The sequence below is a fragment of the Mandrillus leucophaeus genome, unplaced genomic scaffold, assembly GCF_000951045.1.
Source record: "Mandrillus leucophaeus isolate KB7577 unplaced genomic scaffold, Mleu.le_1.0 Scaffold109, whole genome shotgun sequence".
Classification (NCBI taxonomy): domain Eukaryota; kingdom Metazoa; phylum Chordata; class Mammalia; order Primates; family Cercopithecidae; genus Mandrillus; species Mandrillus leucophaeus.
Genome location: NW_012099098.1, coordinates 1,492,893 through 1,505,080, shown reverse-complemented (window position 1 = coordinate 1,505,080; position 12,188 = coordinate 1,492,893). Strand labels below are relative to the sequence as shown.

At 52.4% G+C, this 12,188-nt stretch overlaps 1 protein-coding gene across 1 annotated transcript; it reads left to right on the top strand.

Annotated features, from left to right (window-relative positions):
* The first annotated feature begins 6 nt into the window (after positions 1-6).
* CDK9 (cyclin-dependent kinase 9) lies at positions 7-3,978 on the top strand. Its single transcript, XM_011988259.1, has 7 exons — positions 7-147; positions 609-690; positions 1,428-1,518; positions 1,857-2,023; positions 2,124-2,295; positions 2,454-2,602; positions 3,049-3,978. The coding sequence occupies exons 1-7, from the start codon at positions 56-58 to the stop codon at positions 3,412-3,414; spliced, it is 1,119 nt and encodes a 372-aa protein (XP_011843649.1). The 5' UTR covers positions 7-55; the 3' UTR covers positions 3,415-3,978.
* The last annotated feature ends 8,210 nt before the right edge of the window (positions 3,979-12,188 follow it).

Below are 12,188 nucleotides of genomic sequence, written 5' to 3'. Positions count from 1 at the left end.
AGCGGGAGCGGCAGCAGCAGCGGCTGGGGGCGGCGGCGGCGCGTTGGAGGCGGCCATGGCAAAGCAGTACGACTCGGTGGAGTGCCCCTTTTGTGATGAAGTTTCCAAATACGAGAAGCTCGCCAAGATCGGCCAAGGCACCTTCGGGTAAGGCTGGGCCCCTCGGGGCCGGGAGCCCTGGGCCTGCACCCCTAGGGCGGACGTCGGGATGCCCCGGGCCCCGCCCGAGTTGGTAGAGAAACCGTCTGTCCCCGGGCTTGCCCACTGGTCTTTAGGCCGCGCCGCACCCCGCCCCGGCCTGAAGGAGCCGGCTGGTGGGGAGGAGCCTGAGGCCGGTGGTGGGGGCGGGGAGGGGCTGCAGAGAGGCGCCCGTGAGGGGAACGGGATCTCTCCAAGAGACGCCCAAGTGAGGAGAAGGGACTGAGGGAAGGAAGCAGAGGCTCCGAACGAGACAGGGTGCCGGGTGGCGGGGTAGCCGCGTGCCCTGAGTACTTACCCCAGCCCCGCCCGGGAATCTTTTTGCTGCTGCCCCTCCTCCTGTAGTGGGGGAGGGGCGGGCCCTGCGGAAATCGCCTGATGAGCTCTCGGGTCTCCCTTTCCGCCTGCAGGGAGGTGTTTAAGGCCAGGCACCGCAAGACCGGCCAGAAGGTGGCTCTGAAGAAGGTGCTGATGGAAAACGAGAAGGAGGGGGTGAGTACGGATCGGGCGTGCGGGCCAGCCGTCTAACTGCCCAGGACCCCGGGTCGGTTTTCCACCCTGCTGCTTCTAGGAGTCTCAGGTTGAGATTTAATTTTTTTCGTAGTAGTTCAGAAATTTCCAGGGAATTTGGCCTCCACCCTAAAACTAAATGCTTCCGTCTTAGGCAGTTATGGGTGAGACCGGGAGGGGGAGTTGATGCATGCATCGTGTGCACTTTAGTTCACGAAGTTAGGAAGCCTTTAAACACCTTTTTTTAGTGTTAAATTTTGCTTAATGTTAAAGAAAGATACATATGCATGCAAATTTTTGAAAAGTGATTAATACTCAGTTATTTAATGTGTTTAAAAGGAGCGGTCCCTCCACCGCATCTTAGCTCAAGTACAACTTCCCATAAACCTTCCTTTTCCTGATGTGCTTTAGCGAGGACATTTTTAAATCGTCATGTTTGTTGCCAACGAAACAGCCATAGAGCTGAAGTTTGAAGTCTGAAACCGCCGAGCATTTAGTGGCTAATAGCAAAGTATTGCTGTTTCAGTTTGTTGTCTCAAATCATCTCCTTGAAGTGTGCATGCTCCTACTATATCCATTTTACAGGCAGAGCTTCTGAGACAGCTGGTTTCAGAGCCCATGATCTTGCTCTGTCTCCCAACTTGCCTCTCAATATAGACCCCAGGGCTGGGCTCTGTACTGCGCTCACTCTTGACCACTTTCCCCTCTCTCCCACCCAGTTCCCCATTACCGCCTTGCGGGAGATCAAGATCCTTCAACTTCTAAAACATGAGAATGTGGTCAACTTGATTGAGATTTGTCGAACCAAAGGTAAGTTGTTTGGATCTTATGAGGAGATGACACTTGTAGCCTAAGGTTTTGTTCGTAAAGTTGGAACTGGACCCACCTAAACTGCCTCCTCTTAACTCAGATGGACCCATGGTGACTGCTTTCTCTGGTCCTCTTTCATCTTAGCTGGTGCTTCCCCGGGGCCTGCCCTGGCCCAGAAGAGGCACTCAGAAAATATTTGACCAGTGAAGGAAGGAACAGACAGATGCTCTGGAGGGCATGGGTGCCCATGGGTTGGAGCAGGAAGAAAGAAACTGGTTGTGGGAAAGTGTGTTGGGTGTGGCTTTCTTGACTTTTTCTTCCTTGTATTCCTGCCTCAGCTTCACCCTATAACCGCTGCAAGGGCAGTATATACCTGGTGTTCGACTTCTGCGAGCATGACCTTGCTGGGCTGTTGAGCAATGTTTTGGTCAAGTTCACGCTGTCTGAAATCAAGAGGGTGATGCAGATGCTGCTTAACGGCCTCTACTACATCCACAGGAACAAGGTGGGCGCGAGAGCTGGGAGGAGGACCCAGGCTTGGGCTGGCCTTGGCTCCCACTCCCGGGTGGGTATCGCTGAAGGAGCCACTCTTGCCCTTCTTGCAGATCCTGCATAGGGACATGAAGGCTGCTAACGTGCTTATCACTCGTGATGGGGTCCTGAAGCTGGCAGACTTTGGGCTGGCCCGGGCCTTCAGCCTGGCTAAGAACAGCCAGCCCAACCGCTACACCAACCGTGTGGTGACACTCTGGTACCGGCCCCCGGAGCTGTTGCTCGGTGAGGACTCCCGAGCGGGCCGAGGGGGGTGAGGGCCAGGCATCTACCTGGCCCCCGCCCCCCCACTGCCAGGGCTTCTTGAGCTGCCGGCCCTGGGGCGTTGAGTCTCAGGAGGCCTCCGGGCTCAAGGGGCCCTCCTGGTGCGCTCTTCTTCCCAGGGGAGCGGGACTACGGCCCCCCCATTGACCTGTGGGGTGCTGGGTGCATCATGGCAGAGATGTGGACCCGCAGCCCCATCATGCAGGGCAACACGGAGCAGCACCAACTCGCCCTCATCAGTCAGCTCTGCGGCTCCATTACCCCTGAGGTACGGGGTCCCGGTCCCCCGGAAGAGGAGTGGGGAGTAGAATGGAAGGAGCGCTCCTCTCTGGAAGGGAGGCTGGTTTGGTGACAGGGCCTGCCCTTGAGAGCCACACAGGCTGTGCGCCAGTCTCGGTTCCATCAGCCATTCTGTGGCCTTGGGCAGAACAACTGAGTCAGCGCTGGGTTTCTCTTCTGTGAACCAGAGATGTGACGTATATCAGGGTTGGAGCCTATATTCCAGGTGATGTGGGTAGAAGGGCCTGGCACGTGGTATGTGCCAATCTGTGGGGGGCACTGCTTCTCTTGGGAGGGATCGAGTTCTCTCTCCAGTAGTAGTCTGGGAGTCTCGAAGTGGAGCAGGTATTTTAGTCCTTTTAGGCCTTGACAAAGGGATAAGCCACGTACCTCCTGGCCAGATTTCATCCTCTCTCAACGCTCCCTCCCTCCCAGGTGTGGCCAAATGTGGACAACTATGAGCTGTATGAAAAGCTGGAGCTGGTCAAGGGCCAGAAGCGGAAGGTGAAGGACAGGCTGAAGGCCTATGTGCGTGACCCGTACGCACTGGACCTCATCGATAAGCTGCTGGTGCTGGACCCTGCCCAGCGCATCGACAGCGACGATGCCCTCAACCATGACTTCTTCTGGTCCGACCCCATGCCCTCTGACCTCAAGGGCATGCTCTCCACCCACCTGACGTCCATGTTCGAGTACCTGGCACCACCGCGCCGAAAGGGCAGTCAGATCACCCAGCAGTCCACCAACCAGAGTCGCAATCCCGCCACCACCAACCAGACGGAGTTTGAGCGTGTCTTCTGAGGGCCGGCGCTTGCCACTAGGGCTCGTACATTTTTTTCTTCTGCTATGTGACTTGCATCGTGGAGACGGTGGGGCATTTGAGTTTATCTCTCTCATGCATATTTTATTTAATCCCCACCTTGGGCTCTGGGAGCAGCCCACTGAGTGGACTGGAGTGGAGCATTTGCTGAAAGGCCAGGAGGGTATCGGGGCTGTCCTGTCCTCGCTGGCTTTCTGGATGGTGCCCAGAGGGTTTCCATGGGGTAGGAGGAGGGGATCTCCCACCAGTGACTTTTTCTAAGAGCTCCCAGCATGGTGGAAGAGGGGACAGTTCCCTCACCCACCCACAATCCTATTCTCGGGCTGAGAACCCTGCGTGGGGACAGGGCTGGCCTCAGGAATGGGCTGTTTTTGGCCTAACCCTCAGAAGCACTGGGGCTGGCACAAACTCTTGGTTTCTTCAGCAGGAGAATTTTATTGTGTTTCTTTTGGTTCCATTGTTTGGAGACATTCCTGGGCACAGTTTGGTCCGTTAGAATTAAAAGGTTTTTTTTTTCTTTTTTTTTTCTTTTTTTTTTTTCTCCAGGAGTTGATGTGTGTTTTGTTCTGCGCACATGCCACCAACTCTTCCCCCACAGTCAGCAGGTTGGGCCTGACCATTGGGACTTGATTGTGAAGTCACTGGAGGTCTTGACTCTTTTATCTCAGTTCCTGTTCTCTTACATAATTGTAAAGGACCTTTGTCTGTTTTTTCTCTTGGGTGCCTTCCAGAACGCATCTCATGTCCCTGGTGAGGGAATTGGCGAGGACCTGCTGCGAGCTGCTGTGGCTGCAGTGGTGACCCAGCTGGGCAGATCACTGGAGTGACAATTTGATCTGTCACCTGAGAAGGATGGTCCCTCAGGCTGCTGAGTAGAGGGCCTGGGGCAGGCCGGAGAGAGAAAGTGTGCAGAGGGTAGAGGGATCACAGGGGTCTTGGAAGGTGGCAGTAGTTTGAACAGGGGTGAGGAGTGTGTGGGAGAAAAATACAGGCTGAAGGTAGAATACCTGGGACCCTCTGAGGAGCGGAACATTCTGGCGGGCATGTTTTCTGTGAGCCTGAAGTTGGGAAGAGACATTCTGGAGGTCAATTTCCTACATCCTCTTACGGGCAGAGACCTTGAAGTGGGGCCAGGAAGGAAGATTGGCAAAACCTTTGACCAGAACTGTCCATTTACAGAAACTGACCCAGACCACAACACAAAAGGCCAGTGAAAGAAAAAAAATTTTTTTTTTTTTTTTTTTTGAGACAGAGTCTCACTCAGTTGCCCAGGCTGAAGTGCAGTGGCGTGATCTCGGCTCACTGCAGCTTCTGCCTCCCGGGTTCACGCCATTCTCCTGCCTCAGCCTCCTGAGTAGCTGGGACTACAGGCGCCCACCACCACGCCCAGTTAATTTTTGTATTTTTAGTAGAGATGGGGTTTTGCCATCTTGGCCAGGCTGGTCTCGACTCCTGACCTCAAGTGATCCGCCCACCTCAGCCTCCCAAAGTGCTGGGATTACAGGTGTGAGCCACCACGTCCAGCCAAGGAAAAAATTCTTAATTGGTGTATTTGTTTTCCTGAGACTGCTATAACTAATTGCTACAAGCATGCTAGCTTAAAGTAACACGTTTATTCTGTTCCAAAGTTATTGGTGGCAGGGTCCGCTCCTTCGGGAGGATCTGAGGGAGAGAGAATCCTTCCTGAGACTCCTGGTGACTGCTGGCAGTCCTTGCATCCCTTAGGCTTGTGGATGTGTCGCTCCGGTCTCTGCCTGTGTTCACATGGCATTCTTCCCTCTATGTCTTTTTTTTTTTTTTTTTTTTTGAGGTAGAGTTTCGCTCTTGTTGCCCAGGCTGGAGTGCAATGGCATGATCTTGGCTCACTGCAACCTCCACCTCCTGGGTTCAAGCGATTCACCTGCCTCAGCCTCCCTAGTAGGTGAGATTACAGGCGCCTGCCACCACGCCCAGTTAATTTTTGTATTTTTAGTAGAGACAGGGTTTCACCATGTTGGCCAGGCTGGTCTTGAACTCCTGACCTCAGGTGATCCACCTGCCTCAGCCTCCCCAAGTGCTAGGATTACAGGCATGAGTCACCACGCCCGGCCTATGTGTCTGTCATATGTGGACACCAGTCTGGATTTAGGGGCCACCTTGACCCAGTGTGATGTCATCTTAACCGATTACATCTGCAAAGACCCTCTTTCCAAATAAGGTCATATTCTGAGGTTTGGAGAGGACATGAATTCAGGGGGCACACTTCAACCCAGTATAACTAGTAGTCAAATCCAAATCGGCTGGGCGCAGTGGCTCACGCCTATAATCTCAGCACTTTGGGAGGCCGAGGCGGGCAGGTCACGAGGTCAGGAGTTCAAGACCAGCCTGACCAAAATTGTGAAACCCCATCTCTACTAAAAATACAAAAATTAGCTGGGTGTTCACCTATAGTCCGAGCTATGTGGGAGGCTGAGGCAGGAGAATTGCTGGAACCCAGGCCAGGAGGCACAGGTTGCAGTGAGGCAAGATCGAACCACTGTACTCTAGCCTGGGTAACACAGCGAGACTCTGTCTCAAAAAAAAAAAAATTAGCTGGGCATGGTGGTGCATCCCTGTAGTCCCAGCTACTCAGGAGGCTGAGGCAGGAGAATCACTTGAACTAAGGAGGCGGAGGTTACAGTGAGCTGAGATTGTGCCACTGCATTCCAGCCTGGCGACAGAGCGAGACTCCGTCTCAAAAAAAAAAAAAAAAAAAAAAATCCAAATCAGGGCTGGGTGCAGTGACTCAGGCCTGTAAACCGCAACATTGGGGGGCCGAGGTGGATACCTGAGGACAAGAGTTTGAGACCAGCCTGGCCAATATAGCAAAACCCCATCTCTACTAAAAATAAAAAAATTAGCCGGGTCTGGTGGCGCCTGCCTGTAATCCCAGCTACTTGGGAGGCAGAGGTGGGAGAATCGCTTGAACCCAGGAGGCAGAGAGAGGTTGCAGTGAGCCGAGATGGCACCACTGCTTGCCAGCCTGGGTGACAGAGCGAGACTTATAAAAAAAAAAAAAAAGAAAAATCCAAATTAAAGCTATTGTGGGGTGTCCTGACAGCAGTCAGTAGGAATTGAGTGGGAAAACTCACAGGGCTGGCCTAATTGTATTTTCTTTGAAGGATAAGAAGCTTCTCTAAAAGGTTCATATTCTTTGACTCAGCAATTGCACTTACAGGAGTTTTTTAAGAGCAATTACACAATGATAGTCTTTATGTCATTGAAGCCTCACTGCAATTTTTTTGGTCTCATTCATTCATTGAGCATACTTATTAGGTGCGTCTTCGAAGGGCCGTGCTGTTCGGGACTTAATACAGCTGGAAACGGTGGCCCACCCCCACCCCAGTGGAGCTCGCCTTCCAGTAGGTCCAAACTGGTTTGATTGAGTTCCATGGAAAACAATAAAGTGGGGTAAGGGGAAGAGTCGGGGGGAGCTGAGGGGTCAGCGTGACATGGAAGCAGAAATTGAGGCTTTTTGGGGCGGGGGTGTGGGTACAAGTGCTCAGGGCTGGGAAGCCTTTGGGGAGCTTTGTACAGAGTGTGTGGTTCTTTATGTTTCGGTGTTTCCTCATAGTTGGTTAACTAATACATTTGTTATGCAATTAAGCCATCTTTTCATTTTTAAACATTTTTAAAAACATATCTTTTAGAGATGGGCTCTTGCTTTGTTGCCTAGGCTGGTCTCCAGCTCCTCAGCTCAAGGGATCCTCCCACCTTGGCCTCCCAAAGTGCTGGGATTACTGGTGTGAGCCACCGTGCCCAGCCAATTAAGCTACATTTTAAAACAACCAAGACAGGCGCCAAACCCTGGAGCTGCTGACCGGAGCTCGTCCTCACCCCCTTCCCCAGTCTACCCCAGGGAGGAACAGGGACTGGCCAGTCAGGTGAGGGTTCTCTAGCTTTGGCCTCAAGCTCTGGTGTGACATGGGTGCTGTTTCCACCTGTGGAGGGAGGTATGTGGACTGGAATAAAGGCTCCCAGAGGGCAGGGCCCTGTGGGGCTTTTACCATGTTTCTGGCACCTAGATAGCACCTGGCACGTGTGAGTCTCTGGGATACAGTGGAGCGAGTGCAGTGAACACATGGCCAAGGAGGCTGTGCAGATGGGAAAGGCCTCACCAGCTCGTGGGGATGAACTCGGGATGTCACCCTGCAGGGGGACTGAATTCTGTGTCCTGGCCTTTTGTTTAAGAGCCTGGAGTCACATCCTGGTGTTTTGTTTTGTTTTTTAAAGGAAAAATGGTTTTATTCATTTGTACTTAAACCAGCTAAAGAAGTACTGATGTCACTATAATGCAGCAAATACAAGACCTTTTTCCACAAATATTAGCATAACCATCAAAATAGGGACTATAGTAAAACAGCCAAAAAGGGCTGAGAGAATCAAGTATGTTACAACTTAATCCTTCACCTCAATAGAATTATTTTATTATTATTATCATTATTATTATTATTATTTTTTGAGACGGAGTTTCACTGTTATTGCCCAGGCTGGAGTGCAATGGAACCATCTCGGCTCACTACAACCTCCGCCTCCCGGAATTCAGGCTATTCTGCCTCAGCCTTTCTGAGTAGCTGGGATTACAGGCATACGCCACCACGCCCGGCTAATTTTGTATTTTTAGTAGAGACAGGGTTTCGTCATGTTGGTCAGTCTGGTCTCAAACTTTGGACCTCAGATGATCCACCCGCCTCGGCCTCCCAAAGTGTTGGGATTACAGGCGTGAGCCACCGCGCCCTGCCTATTATTACTTTTGAGATGGAGTCTGTCGCCCAGACTGGAGTGCAGTGGCGCAATCTTGACTCTGCAAGCTCTGCCTCCCGGGTTCACACCATTCTGCCTCAGCCTCCCGAGTAGCTGGGACTACAGGCGCCTGCCACCATGGCAGGCTATTTTGAATTTTTTTGAGACGGAGTCTCAAAAATAATACTCAAAAGTATTATTACTTTTGAGATGGAGTCTCTGTCCCCCAGGCTGGAGTGCAGTGGCGCCATCTCAGCTCGCTGCAAGCTCTGCCTCCCGGCTTCATGCCATTCTCCTGCCTCAGCCTCCCGAGTAGGTGGGACTACAGGCACCCGCCACCTCGCCTGGCTAGTTTTGTGCATTGTTTTTAGTAGAGACGGAGTTTCATCGGGTTAGCAAGGATGGTCTCGATCTCCTGACCTCGTGATCCGCCCGCCTCGGCCTCCCAAAGTGCTGGGATTACAGACTTGAGCCACCGCGCCCAGCCTATTTTGTATTTTTGAGAGAGACGGGGTTTCACCGTGTTAGCCAGCATGGTCTCGATTTCTTCACCTCGTGATCTGCCCACCTCAGCCTCCTGAAGTGCTGGGATTATCGGCGTGAGCTACCGCGTCTGGCTTATTTTTTTAAGACAGACTCTGGCTCTGTCGCTCAGGCTGGATCACAGTGGCTCGATCTTGGCTCACTACAACCTCCTCCTCCTGGGGTCAAGCGATTTTCTGCCTCAGCCTCCCGAATAGCTGGGATTAAGGACGCCTGCCACCACTCCTGGCTACCTGGCTTCTTTTTGCCCAAGTGATTTGGTGAAACAGAGCCTCTTCCTCCAGCAGACTTGGACTCTTAAGCGTGTCCCGTGTCCACCCTGTCCTTTGTGTACTCCTCTCCCTGGCCAGGATCTCACCCTGGCAGGGCAAGGGCAAAACGGGCCCTACCTGTAAGGTGGGTGGGCTGGGATAAGGAGGCCTGGAAGAGGCCAGATAAAGCCAGCCCCAAGGCCTGGAAGCCCTCCCAAGCATAGCCCCCTCCCCACCCCTCCCATCCGCCTGCCTGCGTGCTTACCTTTAACCTCTACCTAGTTGTTATTTAACTCGCGGTGAGGTTCTGACCAGTCCCACGCTCCACTCCAGAAACCCGCTAGGGAAGCCAAGTCCCTGGGCTGATCCTAGGATGAGGGCAGGAACCTATCAGGTAAAACCTTTCTCCCTGCACACTGGAGAGACCAGAACCTCTTCCCCCAGTCCCATCAGGGGAGGGGAGGCCTTGGCATCTCCCCAAATCACGTTCTCTGGGTCAACGAGCCTCACAACTCCAGCTAAATCCTGGGTAGAGGTGGCTTGGCAGAGATGCCCACACGTGTGTGTCACTTCATGCCCTACCCAGAAGGGGAGCAGGAGACCAAGGGATGAGAGGTGCCAGGTCCCTGGCTGCCTCCTTGCCAGTGGCTGAGAAGTTCTGGTGGGAAGGAACCATGGAGGGCCCATCCAGACAACCTTCCTCAGCTAAAACTGCCTCCTTCCAGGTAGGAGAACCCGGCGACCAGGAAGGTGGCCTTTCCTTTCTACGCCTCCGTTTCTTGGGGGTGATGCTGCCAGCCCCTCACAGGGCTCACCTCAGCACCCAGTATGCTTAAAGAGTGAGAACAAATTGAAAACAAATTCTACGTTTTTTCCCTGTGAAAATTGGTAAGACGGCCGGGTGCGGTGTCTCATGCCTGTAATCCCAGCACTTGGGGAGGCCGAGGCGGGTGGATCATGAAGTCAGGAGTTCGAGACCAGCCTGGCTAAGATGACGAAGCCCTGCCTCCACTAAAAATACAAAAATCAGCCAGGCGCGATGGTGGGCACCTGTAGTCCCAGTTACCTGGGAGGCTGAGGCAGGAGAATCACTTGAACCTGGGAGGCAGAGGTTGCGGTGAGCCGAGATCATGCCACTGCACTCCAGCCTGGGTGACAGAGCAAGACTCCGTCTCTGAAAAAAAAAGCTGGGCATGGTGGCGCATGTCTGTAATCCCAACTACTATGGAGGCTGAGGCAGGAGAATCTCTTGAACCCGGAATGTGGAGGTTGCAGTGAGCTGAGATCGGGTCTCTGCACTCCAGCCTGGGCAACAGAGTGAGACTCTCAAAAAAAAAAAAAAAAAAAAAAAATCCTCACTCTCTTAAAGAGGAGACTGAGGGTCAGACAGGATCAGAGAGGGAAGTGTCTTGCCCATGGTCACACAGCAGTTCGACAGCAGAGAAGGCCAGGGTGACCAGACAGGTGGTGGTGAGGTGCAAGGACCAACATTAAAGTCAGTAATCTGGGTTTGAGTGGGCTCTGGCACGTCCCTGTGCCTGCTGTATCACCCTGGGTGAGTTGATTAACCTCTCTGAACTTTCATTTTTCCACCTGTAAAATAGGGATCATCTGTAATTCACACAATTTTCATGAGATTTCAGGTGCCAAACACAGGGATCAGTGCTTAATAAATGTTTGTTTTGAGGCAGTGTCTTACTCTGTCTCTCTGTCACCCAGGCTGTAGTGCAGTGTCGCCATCTCGGCTCACCTCCCTGATTCAAGGGATTCTCCTGCCTCAGCCTCCCAAGTAGTGGGGCTACTGGAGTGTGTCACCACACCCAGCTAATTTTTGTAATTTTAGTAGAGATGGGATTTCACCGTTGAGGCCAGGCTGGTCTGAAACTCCTGACCTCAAGCGACTGCATCACCGTGGCTTCCCAAAGTGCTGGGATTATAGGCGTGAGCCACTGCTCCCAGCCTAGTGCTTACTTAATAAATGTTAACAAAAAACAACCCACCCCGAAAAGGGAAAGAGGACAAAAACAAGGCAAGGGTGTTTCAGCAGAGGCAAACATCACAAGCAAAAGCTTGCAGGTGGGAGAAGCCAAGGCCAATTGCTGAAGTCCTTGCCAGCTGGCAGGGACTCTGCCCTGTAAGTGGGGGATGAGTCCAGAGGTAGGCAGGGACCAGGCCACAGTGAACTTGTGGTTGTTATTAATCCTGAGTGTGTGATGGGGCAGGAGAGAGTGTAGTATCCCAGGCAGATCTGAGGCCCCAGCTCTCTCTGTCTCTCAGCCTCAGCCTGCCACTCTGCAGTGGTTACCCTCTGACCTGATCGGGGTTTGTAAATCTGTATATTCCTTTGTGAATTTCTTTGCTGCCCTCTCACCCCCGGGTCTGGGTGCTCTGTGAGCAGTACCTTGTCTTCTGTTCTCCACAGTGACCCCAGCATCTAGCCCAGGGTCTGGCAGAGATAATTTCTTCCCAATGAGTAAGTGAATGAAGGACATCGTTTCCCTGTGGGAAGGTGGGGGTTAAGGCAGAGTTCCTCAGTCTGCTCCTACCCCAGCCCCTCCTTCCCTCCACACGCACCTGCAGATCTGCCCACATGAGTGTGCACCAGCCCACTTACTGGTTCCCCTGCCCCCTTTGTTTTCTCTTCTCTCCAACAATGGCTGTGTTTCTGTTGTTGTTCCTGGAAAGAGAGAACGCAGTGCCTTCGTGAGCACCAAAAGGCCAACGGCAGTTCCCTCTCCAGCTGTGTGATGAAGATCCCTTTGATTTTTCCCTTTACGCTTTCTTCTAGTTCCTTCTATAAATATTTGTGGCTTTTCAAATAGAAAGCCACAAAGGAGGTGAGTGGGCTGTAAAAGAAACAAAACAGTTCTTTTTTTTTTTTTTTTTTTTTTTTGAGACAGAGTCTCACTCTGTTGCCCAGGCTGAAGTACAGTGGTGTGATCTGGACTCATTGCAACCTCTGCCTCCCGGGTTTAAGCGATTCTCCTGCCTCAGCCTCCCTAGTAGCTAGGATTACAGGCACACATCACCACACCTGATTAATTTTTGTATTTTTAGTAGAGATGGGGTTTCACCATGTTGGTCAGGCTGGTCTTGAACTCCTCACCTCATGATCCACCCGCTTCAGCCTCCCAAAGAGCTGGGATTGCAGATGTGAGCCACCGCACCCTGCCACCTTTTTTTTTTTTTTTTTTTTTTTT

Coding starts and splice junctions, on each gene's coding strand:
- CDK9 (XM_011988259.1), top strand. CDS start 56: ATGGCAAAGCAGTACGACTCGGTGGAGTGCCCCTTTTGTGATGAAGTT. Junction 1,519..1,856: donor TGAGATTTGTCGAACCAAAG/GTAAGTTGTTTG, acceptor TTCCTGCCTCAG/CTTCACCCTATAACCGCTGC. Junction 2,603..3,048: donor GCGGCTCCATTACCCCTGAG/GTACGGGGTCCC, acceptor CCTCCCTCCCAG/GTGTGGCCAAATGTGGACAA.